The 12,329-nt window shown below is 31.3% G+C and overlaps 1 protein-coding gene across 3 annotated transcripts in view; it reads right to left on the bottom strand.

Annotated features, from left to right (window-relative positions):
• Nucleotides 1–5,049: 5,049 nt before the first annotated feature.
• The window catches only part of LOC139511665 (sodium-dependent proline transporter-like), a 44,667-nt gene continuing 37,387 nt past the window's right edge, over nt 5,050–12,329 (bottom strand). For all 3 annotated transcript variants that reach the window (XM_071298658.1, XM_071298656.1, XM_071298657.1), the window contains 6 exons: nt 12,015–12,127; nt 10,896–11,024; nt 9,896–9,995; nt 9,340–9,440; nt 7,194–7,364; nt 5,050–5,310 (listed from right to left, as the gene is read on the bottom strand). In XM_071298658.1, the coding sequence (XP_071154759.1) occupies nt 5,170–5,310; nt 7,194–7,364; nt 9,340–9,440; nt 9,896–9,995; nt 10,896–11,024; nt 12,015–12,127 (755 nt within the window). In that variant the 3' untranslated portion in view covers nt 5,050–5,169. The remainder of the gene's footprint in view (nt 5,311–7,193; nt 7,365–9,339; nt 9,441–9,895; nt 9,996–10,895; nt 11,025–12,014; nt 12,128–12,329) is intronic.

Raw genomic sequence — 12,329 nt, 5'->3', positions numbered from 1 at the left:
GAATCTACACATATTGTCCAGGTAAAGGCATACATTCCGATAGATGGTGCTGTGAAGACACCCGTTGTCTCGCTATACACAGATGCTGTGTTGGTTTCTGTTTTGTCAAAAATCAACGTACTCCTATAGGTCAAAGATTCGTTTGATGTGTTTGAGCGATTGATTATGTTATTTGATAGAGGACTTTACGTTCAACTTTTTAATTTTCCTCCGAGCTCGGTTTTTTTTAAATTTTACATTGTACTAAGATTAACTCTTTTGAAACATTTAAAGTATTTTATTGGGGTATTGCTCTTCATTAATTAAACATCTTTTGTAGGAATAAAGAGATTCAGAGAATGCGACATCAAAATGTTGAATCCAACAGAAATCCAAATGAATAAAGCGAAAAATAAGCATAGTGAATCATGTCACATCGAATCTCATGTTTCTTTTCATAGAGATATTTATCGGTCTCATCCGAGTGCTGCTAAATAGGAGGGAATTATGAAGAAGAAGAAGAAAAAGAAAATGGCATTTACGAATGGAATTCTCAAAATTAAATATTGCAAAATCAGTGATCTGGAATAAGTGTTTTAAAACACAAATTGATAAATTCAACCGTTAAAATTGATACTGAATTTGTGACAGTTTTTATACATTTCTTTTAATCGTTTTTGTTTTATTTTTTTTTGTTTATTTTTTTTAGGGGGGATCTTAAAGTATTTTCCAACACTCTGCCTACTCGACATTATACATCAGATTTTTAGATGGTCCGTCTTTAGACATTGCTCTATCAAATGATTTACATTTTTTAGAAGACAGTAACTGGCAAGTAAGCCATAAATTATTGATATCATATGGCCTTTCAATCGACAAACCTCGCATATCACGTATCTAACATACTTCAAAAAAAAGACATGTGCTTGTTAATACTGATTGTAAACAGCAAGCAGGTTTAAAAAATGCACTGTCTATTATATTATTGGCGTACCAATGTGTGTATTTTGACAGTTTATACCTCAAAGTTAATTGAGTTAGTTCTCTACTAGTGTTAAAGTACTTTGTTTACTAAGATACATTATGCAATATTATTTTTGGGAAAAGGAGAAAAAGAATAAATCCAAAGTAACTTTAAATCAATTTGATCAAAAGTAGTTAAACTCTATAGAAAAGAATATAGTCCTCATATGAATGTTTTCAATAGGCATTAACCGAAAAGGGTGGCCAAATGATCTCCTGTAGATACGAAAGATACCAAAGGGACATTTGATTCAAAACTTTATATATTTAAATAAGATGATTACAAAACCAGAACTCTTTATCAAATTCCAAATAATTCAAAAATGTTTCCTTCATAATAACATAATGAAGAATATTCATAGATTTCGGAAGCATTCCAAAAGTTTTGTGTTTTGACTGTTTTTTTCTCTCTGGACAAACTACGTGTTTTAACAGTACAGCAGTTGATATTTATTTATGTCAATAAACTCATCATAGATACCAGGACTAAATTTTGTATATACGCCAGACGCGCGTTTCGTCTACAAAAAACTCATCAGTGACGCTCGAATCCAAAAAAGTTAAAAAGGCCAAATAAAGTACAAAGTTGAAGAGCATTGAGGACCAAAATTCCCAAACGTTTTGTCAAATCCAATCTATTTTTATTTTTTTACTAATTCCATTTTTTCACATAAAAAATTTCCCCAAATCCCTTCGAACTAAAACATACTATATCGGATTCGTTTGTTTTAAAAATAGTTTAGTGTATTTTCAAAACTCAGGCATAATTGCTAATGATTACTATACACGACAATTCTGCTTGATTTTGAAAAAAATAGCAATTGTCTAGAAAGACATTCTTATTGAAAACAAGTAAATATACTAAATGGTATTTCATACACAAATCTATTTGTTTTTGGTTAAATTCTTCATAAAAGTGAAATTTTGCAATGAATTTTTAATGAAATATGAAAACTTATTTAATATGATTTAATTATTATTATCATTAAAGCTTTACATTTTGAGTATATTTATGGAAATCATGTGACATTTTACCAAAATACGAGGATCCCATTACATCAAGAGGAGTTTGAACTTGAAAACTCCAATAATATTTGAAAATCCACAGCCTTATAAAATATAAAGAGCTATACACCAAGAAAGGACAAACATGTATAGCCAAAAGTAGGCAAGGAAACAGAGCTTTGCATGAGGAAAACACATTCCTTAATTTTACATAATTTCCAAAATCTTGTAACACTTAGCCATTACGTAAATGTCATATTAGCGTGGAAATATGTATTCATGCTCAAATTCATTTATAAATTATCATATTTCTGTCATATCATTTACTTAAATTATACCTATGATATATTAAGAAATATAATAATCATAATATGTCACAAAAAGTAAAATAACAGGAATACCGAACTCCCAAGTAAAATTCAAAACGGAAATTCAAATATCGAAATAAAAAGCTCAAAAACATCAAGATTGGATATCACCTGTCATATGCCGGATTAGTACAGACATTTTCTGATGTTGGAAATGGTGGATTGAACCTGGTTTTATAGTAAGCTAAACAAGTTATCAAAAATGTACACTCCAACGAAGCCTTTGCTATGTAAATATTATTGACTCGAACAATGCTAATGCTTGGTAGTCCTTTTGAGATTTTTTCGCTCATTGTGTTTTGTTTTTGTGAATTTGGTTTGTGGCTTTGTTCTTACATTTAATTATGTGCCTGCTTGTTAAATAAACATTTTCAAATTTGAGTTTTATTGATTATGAATGTGATGTTTAAATAGTACATGTGATACTTCATATCTTACAAAGGTCTTTTAAACAATTTCTAACATACCATTATAATGAAAGATGACTTAAAATTGTGATTTTGGTAGAATTTGACTAATTTCGGCTATTTATCGAAATGAACTATTTTACAAAACAACATTCTGTAATTATTTTAGTTTTGTATTATCATGGATGTTTACCATACGAGTTATCATTTTTTAAGCGACATTTTTTCGCGATCTTATATCTATAGGTACAAATGGATCAATATATTCGACTGATCAGTAAATTTACCGGTTTTGTCGTATTCCTATCGTGTCATTTTGACTGAGTGTGAATTTTGCATCGCGGGTGATGCATGCATAGCAGGTTAATTACGCTTATCCTGTCGACACACCATTCATGTCTTGATTTTTTTGTGTTTATTATCCCCCCTGTTTATTACCTTGATTTATGTGGTTCTAATGAATTTACGTGATTTGAACATCGATAGACTACAATCACTTTAGTTTTTATCTAAATATGAAGAAAAAAAATCAGTACTGTTTCAAAACTGTTTTAAATAAAGACCTATGCGTTGCAACGATTATCATTTCGATTAGATTGATTCAAATATTTAAATAAAAAGTACAACAAAAATACCAATTTCTAAGGCTGTCAATGATCGGAACAATTGAAACACAACTACCATATTCCAAATCTAGAAAAGGAAAACTACTGCTGTTTATGTTAGATTTGTTTAAAGTAAGTAATTTTCGGTGGTATATAAGGAGAAATCTGGATTATTTAACGCAAACATATCATCAAGATAACGGTAGGTATTGTTGATTGTATCAAGGATTTGTATAGTAAGTAAGTCTATACAAATCCTTGATTTTATCAACCAAATGTAACAATGAAGGGTCATTACTGCGTTTGGTCATAAACTGAAATTTATAGCAATACAGAAATAAATCTGCTATTAAAGTGACCTAGAGAATACTGACTACTTGTCGATGCACTTTATCGCCGAAACATACATATATGATGTCTAGCAGAAAACCTGGTTTTATAGCGAACTATTCCTCCAAATTGCATCATAGTTGTTCATAGTTTCGTAAAATTAACAAAATTGAATAAGCAACCTAATCAGACACTTCTTTCAAACTGAGTTGTACTGTGCGTATTGCTGGGCGTTTGTTTTTTTCTACATTGGCTAGAGGTATAGGGGGAGGGTTGAGATCTTTACAAATAAAACATGTTAAACCCAGCCGCATTTTTGAGTCTGCCAGGAGCCTCTGTCCCTTGTTAGTCTTGTATGATTTTTAATTTTAGTTCATTTGTATATTTCGGAGTTCCGTATGACGCTTAATATCACTGAACTAGTACACATTTTTGTTTCGAGGCCAGCTGAAGCACGCTTTCGGGTGCTGAATTCCCTCATTGTATTTGTGGCCTTCGGCTGTTATTTGCTCTTTGGTCGAGTTGTTGTCTCTTAACACATTCCAAATTTTCATTGTTAATCTTATCATGAGTTAATGGGTCAATTATGTGAATCCAGTAGCTAAAACTGTGTAAACATAAATCACAGACACACAGAAAGTGTTTTTTTAAGTATAAAATATAGATTTTTTACTCAATTCAGTTTCATCAATTCATTAACTTTGTTCATTGACACATTGATTTAAACACATAAGGATGAAATCGGCCGCGGGTAAATTATCACGTTGTGTTTGGTTTCACGCCGACACGTGGTGACCCCCTATGAGACCGTAGGGGGTTAGTAAATTTCACAGGGGGTTCATGACGTCATCTAGTAATGTTGTTGTGTTTCATTGTTTATTTTTCAACAAAACGCAGCAGAAAAAGTCCAGCGTGCGATAAATTCGTTTTATGGTTAACTACTGACCCCCTACGGATCCATAAAGGTAAAAAAAATCCAGCCTTACCCCCATGGATTTTACTAACCCTCTATGGATCCGTAGGGGGTCAGTATAGTCCTGCCCTGGCCTCAGTGACTTTTTTTGTTGTTGTCACTGAGTTATACATATTTCATACTTGAGCGTTTGACATCGTCCAAATCGTCCCCGGGTAATCTACCCGGGAGCTTGCACCATTGAAGGTAATGGAGGGCGAGCTGGACTCAGTGACCAAAAAATTTTAGTCACCGAGGCCTGCAGGGCTGGACTAGGGGTCAGTAGCGAACCATATAACTTATAATATCCCTATAGTATCTTTTTGCCTCTCTATGTTAAATATCAATGAAATAAACTAAACATCTTTATAACAAACACATTTGATGGATACTAACTTTTATATCCATTGAGCGGTAAAAAAATATTTAATAATCAATTATTTTACACTACATTCATATTTTAACGTGTCTTAAATCTCAATATTGTCTTTGACGAAATATTATGTTCGCCCCATAACATTCAACTTTATTGTCTCAATCAAGCTTCTGCTACTTTCACTGTCACTATCATAGTAACTGTCCTGAAGTTCTTTACTGACAGGCTTCCATTTCGGAGTTGGTTTCAACGCTGTTGCAATTTTCTGAAATGAAAACGATTACAATTTACATGTAAATATTGTACTTCAAAACAGTTTTTTATATTTCTGGAAATTGTTTAAACATGTTTTTACCAATATAATAAAATTGAGATAGGAAATGGGGATTGTGTCAAAGAGACAACAACCCGACCAAATAAAAAACAACAACAGAGGGTCACCAACAGGTCTTCAATGTAGCGAGAAATTCCCGCACCCGGAGGCGTCCTTCAGCTGGCCCCTAAACAAATATATACTAGTCCAGTGATAATGAACACCATACTAATTTCCAAAAATAAGAACATAATGTCGTTATCTCATTTGGTCTTTGCAACCACAACACCGGACATTTGCGGCACAAGACCAGATAGTTGTGAAAAAAATTACATGAAGAAAAATATGAAATCACAGCGTTTGAGAGCATTGAAGAGTCAAAATTGCTTTGTAATATGACGTTGAAATTAAACAATGCATTGTATTATGCAATACCATGGTTTTTATCCAGCTGTTGTTTATTAAAGTTGAACCTGTTTTTATAAAAGATAATTTCTTACACCATGCACAACTTATGTAATTTTCAAAATATAATTTTCCTGAAAAGTATGGATATACACGTACTCATCATATTGTAACTTGATGAATACCTGAGTACAAAAAATTTAAAAAATCTTGACATAACTAAGAACAACATTGTACTTCATTGTTTGTGCGTCGCAAGGGCAAGTATGAGGTCACGAAAATGAAGCTGGTGACAAGTCAGGTACAACAGGATTTTGATAGAATTTCAGACAATCGTTTCCGAAAAGACAAAGACAGCTTCAAAATTTGTTTTTTTATCAAAGTAATGTCAGATGGAAAGTATCCTTCGTATTAAGATTTCTGTATGTATAAAAAAGAAGATGCGATATGATTGCCAATGAGACAACTCTCCACAAGAGACCAAATGACACAGACATTATGGGTTGTTTTTAATTTCTTTTTCATCTGTTCTTGAACATAAATTTAATAATTATATGTCATTGCGTTTTCAAGAACATTTTGACCTCTGTAAGCGTCATTTTCAAATTTTGGAAAATATCAACCCTTGTGATATGTTTTCGAAACATCCCTCTAAAGTTTCGTTTTATTTGGTACATTGGAACTTTAAAAAATTGATCATTGTAACCCATTTTTGGAGCACCTTGAAGCCTCATTTCACGTTTCATTAGAATCAAAAGAGAAGCACTTGGTAAGTAACTTTTAAAGATCATTGTTTGCGAAATAATGTCAAATTTTTTTTTCCATACGATTTCGATATAAACTTTGCCCCGAGGATATATTGAATATCTGAATTGCATTAAGGAACACATAAAAATGTCCTTCATATGAACACATCTGACATGGTATTCAATTCTGAAGAACATTTATTTTTGCCTTTTAAACATTTTTTGATTCGAGCGTCACTGATGAGTCTTTTGTAGACGAAACGCGCGTCTCGCGTATATAATTTTGTTTAATCCTTTGATGAGTTCATTCACCAGTTGGACTTTTTTTGATCAAATAAGGCAATACCCAAAGTTCAACATGACCAAAGTAACCTCACTTGATAAAAACCTGTACGGTTTCATTTGACTTCATCTGGCTTGAAAAAAAATCCAAATATAATTTCCTATCGAGCTTCAACGAAAACTGTGGTATAAGATGTCGGTCAATCTGAACGGCATCAAAGTATCACTTGATGTGAACATAGAAAAAAACATTTGAATATAAAACCTTTTTTTTACTATCTTAGCCCCTTGAAGATGTATCCTTTCAAAAGAACTTTGATATTAGTTTTCATGAGTTTTGATCACAGTTTTTTTTATTTTTATTTTTTTTATTTTTCAAACAAATATCAAAAAAATACTAACATCTTTCAGGGTGTCTCCAGGTGCATGTAAAACAATACCAACAGCACAAATAGGTATTGGTATTAACGGTAAGATTGACAAAAATGTTCCAAACACTGCTGCTAAAAGTGGATATTCGTAAGACCCGTATGATGGGGGTTTATATGATGTTAAGCTGTAAACAAACAATCCCTGGAAAGATAAAATGATAATATGTGACCAATGGTTTAATTATAGAGCATAACCACAGCTACAATATTAACCTGTTCGATAAAATGACAAACAAATTTGTTTTTCACTACATATTATTTTGGTAAATTTTTTAATGCTATCACGAATCGATTTGACCAAATTTTTGTTTCGGGTAGCCATTTTGGGAGGTCAACATATTTTTGACAACATTGTAACTACTGATAAAATGAGAGTATTTCGTCATATGTAATCATTGGAAGCAAGTTTCAGCCATTTATTGAGAGGACATATAGCATATCGCGAAGTAATAGGATTAAATAAAATCTGATCTTTCTTTTTTTATAGTCCCTATTTGCCCTGTTCAAAATTTGGCTCATACGAAATAAGCTACAAGACGATCGACAACTATCAAAAGAAGAGGAGATCAGCGAGTTTCCTTTTAAACTTTTTTTTTTATTCGAGCGCCACTGATAAGTCTTTTGTAGACGAAACGTGCGTCTGTCGTAAATACAAAATTTCAATCCTAGTATCTATGATGAGTTTATTTTTATAGGAATAGACTGTCTGTTGAAAATGAACTCATTTACCAAACGTAACAAATTATTTGTTAAAAGAACCAAGAAAAATCTTGATGATATCAATTTCACAGATTTTTCGTTCAAATCATATAAGATAAAAAAAAATGTCCCTTTCTGAAACAAGATATGTGACCAGCCACGACATATCCAGGCTTATGGAGGTAGAACATCATTGTGAGAAAAACGTCGTTAACAATATTTGACTAGCCACTTCCAGGCTTAGGAGGGTACATTGTCTAAAACTAGCTTTTTGTATATTTATCTAGAATATTCCGAAACAAAACTCTCTGTCATGTTATTATTGTAATAGCAATGAAACGAGTCATTTCGAATACCGGTATGAAAATGAGACTGTTCTATGACGACTTTTATTTATTGAAGGCACTAATTTATATTTATAAAATACAAAATTATTGTATTTATTGGCTCTTAGTAATGTTCAATACCGTATTTGAATAAAACTTCAAAGACTTAAATATACTACAATACAAACAATTCGTAGCTCCATTTTAGAACATGTAATTTAAACTTGTTGAAATGAAGTTAGATTAAATTTGGCAAAGTAAGCTTTAAGAATTCCTTTTTTTTTAAATTCGTCTTTTAATTTAGATTTATCATGCATGTATCTAAACATAATATGCGACGCGTAACAATTTATAAGTAGGTGTTCTCATATATATGCACTTGATACACTGCATTTTTTATGGATATATTTCAGACTTCATTTATGAAAGAAAATTTCTAGAGCAGAGCATTTTTTTTTTGTAGCTCTTTTTTAGAACATGTAATTTAAACTTGTTGAAATGAAGTTAGTTTAAACTTTGTCAAAGTAAGCTTTTATTATTCCTTTTTTTAATTTAGATTTATTATGCATGTCTCTATACTTAGTATGTGACGCGTAACAGTTTATAAGTAGGTATTCTCTTATTATGCATTTTATACGGTGCATTTGTTAGGGATATATTTCAGATTTCATTTATGAAAGGAAATCTATAGAGCAGAAATTTGATTTTTTTTTATAACAATTTAAAATGTAGATTCAAATATTTTTCACTTTAAACGATAAAGTAATAAATATTCAAAACTCATATATAATGTATAGTTCGGCGTCCGCAAAAAAGAAGCCAAGGAAAGTGTTTATCTTTTCTTCACAAATACGTATTTCATTGAATCTCGATATTTATCATGTTTATAATTTTTCTAACAAAGACGTTCTACCTCCATAAGCCTGCAAATGTCAAGGCAGGTCACATATTTGTATCGATTATATTAATTCCTTTTAATACCAACAATGTTGGACTAATTCATCAAAACTAATGTTTACCTGCAAGCTATACAAAAATCATAAAATTATCATTCTACCTATATGTAGTTCTATAAGATTGAATTGTACTCACCAACAGAATGGCAGGTGTTATGAAGCAAATACAGATTCTGAAGAACATTGGTATCCCCCTACCAAGCATTAAATGGACATCTTTTGAGAATCTGTCAAATCCTAAATATAACAGTTAATACATTAATACAAGTATTTGTAGAGTATATAAGTAAATTGGAAAGCAAAAACTTGACACTAATAACGAAAAGACATCTGTAAGTCTTAAATTGTTTACTCTTTTTTTTCATTGTGTTATCCCCCTTGCAACATACAAGTATCCATTGTCTGTACATTTATCAAAGCCGAACATATAAAGGAAAGGGAATTTTATATTAATCTACAATACAAAATAAGTATGCAATCATTAAGTTAGAAATCATCTTATATTGATGTACAAGCAGCAACGATGTTTACTGTTTTTAATTTTTGTGTTATTATTATTTCATTGATTCCAAAAATATTGTTAGGTTTTTTTTTTGTTATCATCTTAAATAAACTTCTTTGTGTAAAACAATACAAATGTTATTCTGTACTATGTATAGTCTGGAAATATCAGACTACGTTATTGCTATTACCGTATATCCAACCAAAGACTATGCACTCAATGAGTCCAAACACAGCCGGAGAAAATGCTGCTACGTACCAATCAACCAACTGGAAAACGAATATGCCTCCCTATAAAAGTGTCAAAGAAGTCTTTTTAAAAGATCATTATCTATCAAAATACAATGAATAAATTTAAAACAAGTATGTTAATGTTTGTCCGACTTACAATTCATTGTGATTGGCAATCAACATCAACAGACAGATAAGATTAATAAAATACATTACACTTTAGTTACATAACCCGGGTTATGCTGCATTATGATTGCTTACTTTGACAAAGTAAATGAGCCCATATACCCTGTGAAGAAATACAAAGATCAAAATGATAATAAATGTTGAACGAAGTCACTACAGTATGATATACATGTTTACAGGGGCTATCACGAATATTACATACAGCGCAAATAGTTATACGAGTTTAATCAGTAAACCTTTTAAAAAATCATTATTTTATTATTTTATTATTTTATTATTTTGTTATGTTTGCAGTGTATTTTAAATTGTATGTAATACCATATTTTACTCTCTCATTCCTTCCTGCCTACTGATATATCCTTATGATGCCAACTCGAAATGAGAACGAATACTATAAATTCTTTTTATCAGAAGACGTTGCAATTCCACAAGAAATCAAACATTCGGAAAATATACTATTCATGACTATGTTCAGGTATTGCATTGTCGTTTGTTTTTTGTTGCACTTCAGTGTATCTGTTGTTTTGTTGTTTCCCTCTTATGGTTGATGTGTTTCCCTAGGTTTTACTTTGTTAAACGGATTTGTTTTCTCTCAACCGATTTATGACTTTTGAGCAGTGGTATTTTCTGTATTATCTTTCGCTAAAAATATGTGACGGCTTAAGCGTTCTTGATAAAATTAAATCCAGAAAAGTAAAATTTATGAAGCCAGTTTTATTTTTTTTATTTTTCATTTGTGATAAAAAAAAAATGTATGAAAAGAATAGTCAGTACCTGTGTAACCATGATTAAACCAAGAAGGAAGTTTGCAATGCAAAAGGCTACAACAAACAGGATTCTTCTCTTTCTTAGTTTTTTAAATTTGTCTGTACAAGCTACGATAACAGCCTCACAATATGCGAACTGAAATATAATATTATTATATAAATATTGCTAAAAGTGCTGGCCACATGCTTGTGTTAAATTTTTGTTATTTGACAAGACTACAAATGATGTTGTCTATAATGAAACAAATTATGCAACAAAACAGTTTAAACTGTTTTCTCATATAACGGATCTTTTCTTTGACTGTCAAGTCGAACCTTTGCATTCACTACACAATTTTGTATTCGCGTCGAACAGACCAAACCGGCTGTAGGCCTAGAACCAATCTAATAACTGCAAATGCGCACAAGTAGCATGTTGGCACCTACAAAAGAATACTTATGGTTTTATGTATATGGCCTTTTTGAACTGCCAGGAAGATGTGAGCTGTTGCTCTATGTTTGATGTTTCACTGTGTAGAAGTGATGAGAAACTGCAATATCATCACCATTCCCTTGCTTTAAGCCTATTTAGGTTCGTGAAAGGCCTGTGTGTAAATATAACATACTAGTGTTCAGTCTTTTCCGTATATCATATGACTTTAGGTAATGATTTTTTTAATTGGAAGAGGTCACTGGAACGTTATAAAATGGCTTGATATAAACTGACTGTCAGTCTGGTGACGTAGTTATCAACTCTCTTTAATTACACTTCGTATTTAATGGAGGAAGTTCATTGTTTTAAAAGTTTTGAAAGCTGAACGACTCGTTAGTAAAGGTATATGCCGGTCAGTTCAGTTCTGTTTTTGTTCTGGCTCTTGTTTTAAAAAGCAGCTATTTATTATAGGCGAAAACAAACTGCTCAATAGTCAATAATTGCATGTCTTCACCTACTGTTTCTATATCGGTTATGAACGATGAACTATAATTTCAATGTGTTTCGTTTTAAAAACTTGTTTACCTTAAAACGAGTATACGCAAGAATGTTTCATTGAAACAATTACAAATTACAAAAAAATAATTTTACCCAGCAAAGAGATAAAAAATAAGTTGAATATAATTAAAGTTTATTTTAAGAACATCAAAATACCTGACTATCTAAACCAACTGTTAACAGCATCACAAAAAATATAAAAGCCCAAACATTTTGTCCAGGTAATTGGGCTAATGCTTCCGGGTATACAATAAAACCCAGTCCAGGACCTGAAAATGTTAAACTCATTTCAAATTCAAAAAAACTAAATTATTGGGACATTTCATTTATTACATTATACAACATCATGTTTTAAATACTAGTATAAAATTTTTAATGCTATTCGTAACTCCATGAAATACAACTTTGAAAACTAATTTTTCAGCTAAATATGTTATTTCATGGTTTCCAAATTTTATATCGGGTAAATAG

This window comes from Mytilus edulis, chromosome 2, assembly GCF_963676685.1.
Source record: "Mytilus edulis chromosome 2, xbMytEdul2.2, whole genome shotgun sequence".
NCBI lineage: Eukaryota > Metazoa > Mollusca > Bivalvia > Mytilida > Mytilidae > Mytilus > Mytilus edulis.
The sequence above is the reverse complement of the archived record's forward strand: the minus strand, read 5'-3'. Positions and strand labels throughout refer to the sequence as shown.